Source organism: Amborella trichopoda, chromosome 3 (genome assembly GCF_054954075.1).
Source record: "Amborella trichopoda isolate Santa Cruz 75 chromosome 3, AtrichopodaSantaCruz75HAP2 v2.0, whole genome shotgun sequence".
NCBI classification, from domain to species: Eukaryota; Viridiplantae; Streptophyta; class Magnoliopsida; order Amborellales; family Amborellaceae; genus Amborella; species Amborella trichopoda.
In genome coordinates, this window is record NC_142338.1 from 10,603,644 (window position 1) to 10,614,555 (window position 10,912).

Below are 10,912 nucleotides of genomic sequence, written 5' to 3' on the forward strand. Positions count from 1 at the left end.
CCATTAACCAAAGGCTTGGGGGCAAATGATTTTATGAGGTCTGTGCATGGGATGGGTTTAAGGAGGTTGACATAGTTGTTATTACTTTGTCTATTGCTTATGAATGATAAATCCATGGATAAGTATGTATGTTTTGATTATTATGAATGATAATGAGAGAGAGAGAGAGAGATATACGAATTCAGGCCTCAAAAGGCCAAGCAGAAGAATGTTGGAAATATGGCCTATCAAGGCCTAAATTCTAGTAGTCTCTCATTCAGTGGGAGCGATTGAGAGATTGAAATCTTTGTGTATTGTGAAATGGAGCCCAGATTTTTTTACCCCGAGTACGCATGAGGGCATCGAGAGTTCACGTGTTGAGAAAGCAATTTCTCAAGGAGGTATGAGGTTCACCTCCTAGTCAAGATTTTATAGGTTAGCCTCATGTTAGCTGCAATCGACCAGGGCTTGGAGAATCCAAACGAGAAAAATAGAACTCGAGTACTTATTGAGTATTCGCCCTATATGGAATGGTTAAGACTTATGGGACATAAGTCCGTATCTTGACATGAGACCATTGCATGGCATGTGCACTTTCATTTCGTACAGGAATCCACTCTTCCAAATGTATTATCCGAGTTTGGAAGAGCCAGTGCACATGTGCTTTGAGAGGACCCTTGTAATTGAGTTGAATCATGTTCCACAGGGGTACACTTATATTCCATTGAGAGCCGAATGATCGGAAGTTCTGGCTCAACGGCTTTGACATAGCCAATTATGTGTCCCTACTTCTGCGCTTCTTCCACCATTTCGCTACCAATAGGAAGACCAACAACTAATATATGTTTATTGGGTCGATCTGAGACTCAGCGGAACATCATTCCGGACTAGCCCAATGGAGTACTATGATACCTGTAGTTATTAGCCTAAGATCTCACTATATCTTTTGTTTGATTTTATAATGATGAGAAAAAACTAATAATTGCTCAAAAATATTTTAAATATTTTTTGTGAATTTCAGATAATTTTTTGGAAATTTTATTTGCCAAAAAATAATAATAATAAAAATAATAAAGGTTTTCATATTGTTTGGCTCAAATTCCACTTTAGTCTTGACCTGGTAGTGACATGTGGTGTCTGAGTGGCCATAAGGCTGCCACATGCAACCCCACACCTCACTCTAGGATCACCACCCAGCTGGGCACTGATCCCTAGGTGGGGGACTAGATTGGAATTTGGTTGCTTGTTTTATAAGGGGTTGTGTTATGGTGCATTGTTATATATTGTTATATTTTGTTATCTAATGTTATAAATTAAGGCCCCCTTTTTATCACATGTCTTAATTAACTCATACATGGGCCATTCATGGCATGTGTAAAATTTAATTAAATTATTTATTTGATATTAACGAGAAAATACATTTTCAAATTTGAGTTAAAAATTATCTTAACACATGTGTGAAGGGGACATTATCTTTAAATTGATTGATTTGAAATTTTAGATCTACAAAGTGATTGGCTTTGATAAAGAATAATATCTCCACATGTGTGAGCTTTATCAATTACTTCTTTGCCCTTTAGCCTTTGTGGTTATCTACTCTAATACATTATTAAAAAAACTAATGGTATTTTTATAAGGCCATATTGGATATAATTAGAACAAAAACATGGGCCAAGGTCAAAATGGTAAAGTGACATAACTTAGGGTTAGAATGAGTGATTATGGTGTAAAATCTCATCCCTTTATCCTAGTGGTTGGATGGTGATGGGTGGCTAGGTACATTAGCCTCTCATGTGCCTTTGGATTAATGCATCAAGGGCGCTGATTGAATCCAAAGTTACACCCATGTTATAAAAGCACATCATGAGATCTCAATTCCTATCTATCTCAACTCCTGAACCATTTTGGAAAATTATTGCTTCCCTCCTTCTTCTAAGATTTTGTGAGAGAAAATTGAAGAGAGAGAGCTTTTAGAGTTCCATTAATGGTGATCTTGATGGTGATCCTCCTTTCTTATGCTTAAGTCCATAGTACGCATTTATCAAGGTAAACTCCATTGAATTTTCTTTTCTCATAAGATCATTTCCTTGGCATCTATAGTTGCTGGATTTTTGAATTTAAGAAAGTTTCATTGATCTTAGAATTCCCATTTGATCAGCTTTTTCATCATGCTTATTCATAGTGTGGTCTTCCATGAGCTATAGCCTATATGCATGAGAATCCATGATCATGCATAGTATCCTTAAATTGCTTTGCTTCAAATTCATCAAATAATTTAGTCTTAGAGTTTCACTCTATTTTCATAACTTTTTCATCACGTGTTTACCTATGGAGGTTTATAAACTTTCCATACAATACTATTTTGGTGGTCCGAGGGACCACCGTATGTAGTTTGGCTATAACTCTCTTGTTCTTTATCTGATTCGATTCAAATCTTTTACATTTTGTTTTGGATGATAATGCCAGTGTGTTGAGATCTTAAAAAGTGATTTTAAGGTGTGTATTTTTTTTTCATTTGGATTAGACACTCTTGTGAGATTGAACCACTTTTGTACAATCCGAAGGGACAAAATTAAGTCTTTATAGAGCCCGATTGCGTGGCCCCGATACAAGGGGTTCGAAGCATGGCTTCCCTATTTTAATTTGGAATTCTAATTCCCTGTTTAGATGATTTTATTCTTTAGAATTTGTTTAGATTAGTTGCATGATGTATTTAAGTTTTGAGATATAGTTTATGTAATTTGTGCTATGAAAGTGTAATTCATGAGCTAGTCTTACTTTATATGTAATTGCCCTATAAGGGGTTGGTATTTGAGTTTATTTATAGTGGTTATACAAAGCTAGAAGTGGTTACAATTGTTATGTAAAAGGATTTTAACTTATTTACTTCGCTTGGTTTTTAGCAAGTGGCTTGTTGAAGGTGTCTATTTTGCCTTTATTTTCAGCTTGAAAATTTGCTCTAGTCTTTGTATCCACTATCAAAATCGACCCACACTCTTTTGTGGATCAAAGAAATCAATACACAGATCTGGTCAAGGCTTCGCTTATCGTTTAAATGCACTAAATTCATCAAAAAATATTCGATATTGAAGATTTAATCACAAAAATGGCAGAAATCTCAAAACCCTAAACATTTCATCTAATGTGAGAAAAAGTATAAATTTATAGAAAAAAATTACTCCATGATAATAAATTTTACTATTTTATTTGAGAAATGAGATCTTGGTCACAAACCACCACTCAATTTGATCCTAAACGAGCTATAAATCGATTGGAATATTCAATTTTGGATTTTGGTGATGTCTTTTCAATAGCATCGTTTCGAGCAAAAATCTATCCAAAATTTTCTATAGATCAAGGAAATCAACACACATATCCAGGAAAGACTTCGATTATCTTTGAAATGTACCAAATTTCATAAAAAACTATTCTGGATTGAAGATTTAATCGCATGAATGGTATAAATTTCAGAACAAGTGAAAAAACGGCACTTCAATTGATTGAAATTTTTTTATATATATATTTGATTCTCAAAACATTGTTTTATCGTCACAATACACCAATTTTGCTCACTAATTCACTGCAAAAGGCCAAAATATGACAGAAAAAGAATAAAAAAGCATGAGAAACGCTTCAATCCGTGACCCATTGTGTCTCGAGGAACGATTTGGCAATTCTATTGTAGCAAACTCACTACGGTAAACCAGCAATCTAGGGGGCAATTGGGCGGCATCCGTTATATTAGCATATTCAGATCGTGAGGTTCCGATCTGGATTGCTGAATTTTAAAACCTTGAGTGAAATACAATTGAAAACTCATGAAGGGTTGAAGTGGTCTTGGATTCAACATGGCCTTCAATTGAGCTTGGAATTCTAAATGCGACATGAAGTGCTCAATTGGAAGGTCTAGACTCTATAAAGGTGAATATGCCGTAGCAATAGGGCGTATGTAGTGTGCGTGTGAAAAATTCTCTCGTGTAATTAAATGTAATAATATTTTCACACCAGTTAGCTATCACTTGGTGTGAAAAGATGTATCGGGACAAATTAGTGTGAAAATATTCCACACCCACATGATAGAATTCTTTCAGTCAAACAAACAAACATGCCCTAAGCCTCTCCCAAAACTAACAGTGGTAATGGGCTAGTACCGGGCCAACCAACCACGGCTTTGGCCCAGCTCTCATCCACATAGTCTCAGCACATCAAGGCATGCCCGAGCCAAACAACAAATTAAAAAACATAAAAGAACAAATAAGGAAAATAGGACCGGACTGGGCTGAACCAGTCCGACACTAACCCTATCCTGGCCCTCCGGCCACAGCTTGTAGCCCAAACCCTCCTTTTCTAAGACCCGGCCAACCGGGCGCCCGGCCCATTGACAGCCCTATCTAAAACCAATGGTGCATTGAGAGGAATGCTAGATTGAGCATGGCCAAAACAAACATTAATGATCTATTCATTCACTACAAATGCAACCCATTTTGCCATAATCCATGAAACAACGACAACCCTCTCTCTCCATATCCAGGGAATAGAGGAAAAAACAAATCTCTTTCTCAAAGAGGTACCATATTCAGCTTATTATCATCAAAATGAACAAAGAAACATATTCAGCTTCTTCATGTCTGGCAGAACAACTGACATAGAGGTGGAAGATCCCACAAGTCAGATGCAGCACTTCCACTACCACCCGAAGAAGAAGAAGAAGATAAATAAGATGATGAAGAAGAAGATAAATAAGATGATGAAGAAGAAGGGAATGAAGAAGCCAAATAAGAAGAGAATGTTGAAGAAGGAGGGTCATCACAAAAACCAGACGCCATGGAAGAAGAACCCTGTTGCCCAAAACCCAAATCAAACCGATCACAATTCATGGCTTCCTCATTCACACCCGAAAAACACGTCTCAAAGTACTCGTGCACGCCATTGATGGCGTAGAGCGATGCTGATATCTGACGCTCCACCCTCAATCTCTCCAATTCCGGCAGTGCCTGCTGTTCGCAAGGCGGTGTCATCACTGCCTCAGGCCCCAGCTCAAGTAGGGCCCATGACACCTCGGTCATCCTAGGCTGGTCCTGCACCGGGCTCGCAGCATCTGAATTGTGGGCCCGGCAAGGGGGCAGACACCTTGGGCTAGGCGGGGGCTTCTTGAGTAGGGTGCGGATGCGGGAGGCGAGGGGGGAATTGGGGGAGATGTGGGGGGCAAAGTTGGTGCGGGTGTTGGTGCCACGGAGTAGGCACGCGGCCTCGTCATAGGCTCGGGCAGCTTCCTCTGCAGTCTCATAGGTGCCAAGCCACATCCTGATCTTTTGAGTTGTGTCTTTGATCTCAGCGACCCAGCGGCCAGAGGGACGCTGACGGACTCCTACAAACTTGTTTCGGGTCCGACCAGCCGGTTTTGAGGATCTCTTAGGTTTGTGCTCTGTTGCTGCTCCAAAGTGCAGGTCCATTCAGGGCTTGAGAGATAGAGAGGTTTATAGAAATTAAAAAGATCAAAGATTGTGAGAGAGGAGCTTAGAATTGTGCCATGGCAGTTTCTTTTTCTCCTTTTCTTCCTCCTCCCTCTTTTTATTCTTCTTCTTCTCCTCTCTTCTTATTTCTTCTCCTTGTTATTACTACTAGTCTTCTTCTTTATGGATGGGTTTGGAGGAGGTGGGTAATATATGAGGGTGGGTGTGACTGAGTTTTCCATGGGGATAGACTCCAAATGGATAATCATCTGCTCACGTATGCATTCTATTATTTATTCCTTCCTTTTACGCATATAAATCAATGTTAGGAAGCAAGCCTAATTAATAATATAAGCGATTCCGGGTAGACCCGGGCAACCACGGCTTGGGTGTAGGCTGCATCGGGCCTAGGCTAAGGCTGGCCCGATTCGGCCGAGCCTGGCTCTCATTTGTTTTCTTTTTAACTTGATTTTTCAGCTAGGCCACTCCTAAGCTAAGGTGTGTACCTGGTTGAGCAAGGCCTAAGCTGGTCCTATGAGGACTAGGAAGCAACTAGGGCCATGATATCTTGGCCTAGGCCCGACCTGTTGCAAACCCTAGGGAATACCTGTGGCTCGGAAGCTATAGACCTGGGTCCGGTCTTGCTACGATCCCCCGCTAGTGTCCAAGTCACTTTTGAGATTCATCCGACTCTAAAAACTACCAAATATTAAGAATTCGAAATAAAAGTAAATAATAAAAAAGTAATAAATAATAAAAGAAAAAAACACCTAGGAATGTACTTTTATATGCATACTATGTATTAATTTACAACCAATAACGGTTGGTAAATTCTTATTCAAGTACGAATTTGAAGTTTAGTTTAAAGGAAGAAGTCCACAATTTAGACATTAGGACCCCTTCACTCTAGAAAATTGTTAAAAACATAGAACTTAGAAAACCTCATCCTGAAATTACCCTACCCTGAAATGTTTATTTATTTATGCTCTTTCTTCTAGTATGTCAACGGCGAGGACCTTAATTGTGGTGGGCGACATGAAAAAGCGCCACTTGGCGAAACGAAGTGCGAGGACCGCTAGACGACGTGCTGAGTGCGGCCAGCCGAGGTGGCGACGGGTTAGCTTTGATGTGCTCCTAGGCCCACCAATGCTCTCCTGGTCCCTCATTTTTCTTTGGGCAAATATATTTGCTTCTACTCCCTTACAAGATCGAGGATTTTTTTAAAAATTTTGCAAACCATCTAAAAATCACTTGATAATTATTTTAAAAAAATTAAAATTTACGTTTTTCTAATACTTATATCTCACTATTTAAAAAGTGGACGGTCTCTATTCAATCTCGATACATTATTATTTTCAAGTTCATACATGGTGCAATTAGGAAATCTTGTTTATTGAGGTTAATCTATGGTTGAAAAGATTATATCTCCAAAAGTTGAGGTCCTAAAATTCAGTCTAAGCAGTGTTTTACCTGAGGGAGTAAATTAATAGTATAATCCTACAGGAGTTTAATGTCTTTTAGCATTTCATACTGCCACTTACCTAGCAACATTGTTAGGTTGGGTTCATTTTTTATATGGCAATGGCCCTCACCAACCTTAGATAATTCACAATGCGTCCCTTTCAATCGCTACTACGTTTTTTGTATATAGGGAAAAAAGAAATGATGTGGAGTGGGGGCGTGCTTCTAGACGTGATCAAAAGTTTTTGATTCCCCTCCAAATTAGTGGTCTTCTCTTGGTAGGTTACATTCACAGGTCATGGGGTCTAGGGTTTGTGTTGTGTTGGTTAATGGGCATTTTTAGGCCCATCAATTGGATGCCAAGTTCAAACGTGGTTAGGGCCATTGGATTTGTGATGCTCAAGCCTATCATACACATGGTTGAGACCCAAGTTGGATGTGATGACCAGATTTGTTGCCCATATGCTGCCACATTTGTTTGATATTACTAGGAGAATTTATGGGCTTGTTGGGCTTGAGATGCCTAAATCCAATTGTGTTGGGCTCACTAGTTTTGATGCACTGTGCCACTTGTGGACTTTTGATATTAGCTTATATGGAGGTCACAATCATAATTGTATATCAGATTTCAAATTGGGTAGTTGTAAGATTGTGTCATTGATTAAATGGAAAATTCAAAATAAAAAAAAAAATTACAAATTCCGTGATGTACCCTAGGCTATCCAATTTGACATCTAATTACTATAACCATGTGAATTGCATAAGGTTGCAACCTTAAACAAGTCAATTAAAGCGCACCTCTAATTTATCATAAAATGTAAGTTTGATATAAAATTTTTTTAGGATGGTTTAAGAATCTATTTTCATTTCTAATTATAAAATTTTAAACTTTAAAAATGATTCAATTCAAGTAGATCTATAAACACATGAAAACATTGAAAATGGACGGTCTACCTAGTGTGTTGCATGATACACTATTTTACATACTCAAAATTTTTCTTTTCTTTCATATTCATACATCTTGATATCGAGATGAATAATTAGAAGGTTTTCCAACATCCAAGAAACTTTTTATGATGCATTATTGGGGTGCATCTTTAATTCTACATTTTAAGGTTGCAAGCTTATATAAACTTTTCCATATATATATATATATATATATATATATATATATATATATATATATATATATATATATATATATATATATATAGGAAAAAGTTTATATAAGGTTGCAACCTTAACTCTACAGCTACTGATGCACCTCAAAAATCCATCGAAAAAGGTAGTGTTAATGTTGAAAAACACTTTGATTGATCATGTCGACATCGAGATGTATGACCATGAAAAATAAAAAGATTTTTAAGTATCAGAATAGTGCATTTTACAACATATTATCTACACCGTCCATTTTCAAGATTTTCATATGTTTATAGATCTACTTGATTTTAATCATTTTTGAAATTTAAAACTTTATGAATAGATATAAAAATAGATTTTGAGATAATCCCAAGAACATTTTACATCAAAATTATATACCATGATAAAATTTGAAGGTGCACTTTACCTCTACAGCTACGGATGCATCTGTATGCCAACTGCACCCATATATATATATATATATATATATATATATATATATATATATATATATATATATATATATATATATATATATATATGGAAAAGTTTATATGAGGTTGCAACCCTAAAATGTAGAACTACGGATGTACCTCAAAAATCCCTCGGTACAGGTTGTTTTAATATTAAAAAATCCTTTAATTGACACTTGATAGCCTTACCCTCAACAATGAGTACATTAATACCCTCAATGTCGAGATGATCAATTAGAGGGTAAGGCATTAGAGCAGTTATTACATCAATTAGAGCAGATATTACATGATAGGGTAAGGTTTTTTTAAAAACCCTCTAATTGATTAAAAAACAATGAATATATTAAGAAAATCCTTCCCAATGCCTTAAATATGAAAATAAACAATGATTTCACCTACATTCATCAACGTCCAAAATTCATCGCACAGTTACGATTGTCTTGGAGCGTTTTATTTTTCATTTTTTTTTTATAAATCAAAAAGATATGAAATTTAGAGCATGTATATATCTTAGTGAATCACACCTAATAAAAATATAAAAAAAAATAATTCACAAAAAAAATTGACCAAAATACCCCTTAAACATTTTGGGGGTATTTTTGTCAATTTATTTCATGTAAAATATTTTTTTGATATTTTTCATAGAGTCGCCTATGTTTTATAAACATAAATTCCAAATTTCAGATCATTATGATTTATAGAAAAAAAATGAAAAATAAAACACTATCAGACCATCGTAACCATGCGATGAACTTTGAACGGTGATGAGGGTAGGAAAAATCACTGCTCATTTTTTCCTATAGGTGTTTTGTAGTATCTTCCATATATATATATATATATATATATATATATATATGGCGTTATGTTAGGGTACTCATATATATAAGTATTTCTCTAATGTACTCAATGTTTTTTGACACTTGACAGCCTTACCCAATCATGTAATAACTTCTTTATCTAGGGGCATTTTAGATAATTAGTAATGGGTAAAGTAGAAATTATTGATAGAAAGAGATGAGGAGTGATATCACCTAGATGGAGCAATAATTGTTTCTTAACGACCAATAAAATGCCACTAATTTCTTATAAAAATATCTATCACACCCCTCCTGATGATGAAAATTGTCTTTACTTAAAAAAATTAGTATTACAAAAGAAGAGGCAATGAGTGCCCAAAATTGTTGAGTACATTAAAGAAAGAAATTTTTTTATATAGAGTTACAACCTTAAAATATAAAATTAAAGGTGCACATCAAAAATCCATCATAAAAGGCTGTTTTGATGTTGGAAAACCTTTTAATTGATCATCTCGACATCGAGATGTATGAATATAAAAAGAAAACATGATTTGTAATATGAGAAATAGTGTATCTTGCAACACATTATCTGGACCATCCGTTTTCAAATTTTTCATGTACTTATAGATCTACTTGATTTGAACTATTTTTAGAATTTAAAGTTCTATAATTAGAGATGAAAATAGATTTTCAAGCCAACTTAAGAATTTTTTATAACTAAATTATATCTATAATAAACTTTAGAGGTGCACCTTAATTTGATTGTTTAAGGTTGCAACCGTATTGAAACTACACCCATAAATATAAGGCAAGCTTACTACTCTTCCCTTAACATATAAAACTTATATATTTCCTTTTCTCCAACCATCCATTCTGAATGGACGGCTGAGATGGCCGCAATCACAATGTCACGCCTCTGCACTATTTTATTTTAAATTTTTTCTACCAAACGTTTTGACACCAAAATTTGGGCATCCACTCCTCTCTTAAACTCTCCCCCGTAAAAAATATAAAAATAATATCCTTAATAAACTAAAATAATCAAAATGCCCCTAAAATTTTCAAGGGTATTTGGTTATTTTATTTTATCAAAACTATTTTTGAATATTTTTCTTAAGTGCACCCCATTGAAATGATGGCACCTACCAAATTTTACGTCCATATAATATGTAAAAACCATAGTAAAAATAAAAATCTCTAAAATTTCAGATCTAGATCAAATGGTCAGTAGCTCATTTGAACAAAATTGGACCGCTGAATGGAGGAAGTATGTATCTTCCATACCTTGGGGAAAATATAAAAACCTTTCCCTTTAGGGAGAGAGCATTAGAGATAAAACCAAGGGGTACATTTTCTCCCCCTATGATAGAGAGAGCAATGAAGACAATAAGTGGATTCCCATAGGCTCAGCGCTATCTGATATTTTTAGACGGCGTGGATTAAGAGACCGCAATGGACCTACTATATCTGTACCGCACCGGACATAGCATATCCATGGCGGTATTTTTTTACACAATAAATACGGGATGTCACGGCTCCTGTAGATCCGTGGCGGTTTTTAAGGCAAAACCGCAACGGACATACCGTGTCCGCAACAGGGCGAAACATT

The 10,912-nt window shown here is 35.9% G+C and overlaps 1 protein-coding gene across 1 annotated transcript; it reads right to left on the reverse strand.

Annotated features, from left to right (window-relative positions):
- Positions 1–4,404: 4,404 nt before the first annotated feature.
- LOC18448831 (ethylene-responsive transcription factor ERN1) lies at positions 4,405–5,640 on the reverse strand. Its single transcript, XM_020676464.2, has one exon. It carries the CDS (start codon positions 5,430–5,432, stop codon positions 4,602–4,604), a length of 831 nt encoding a protein of 276 aa, XP_020532123.1. The 5' UTR covers positions 5,433–5,640; the 3' UTR covers positions 4,405–4,601.
- Positions 5,641–10,912: the final 5,272 nt, after the last annotated feature.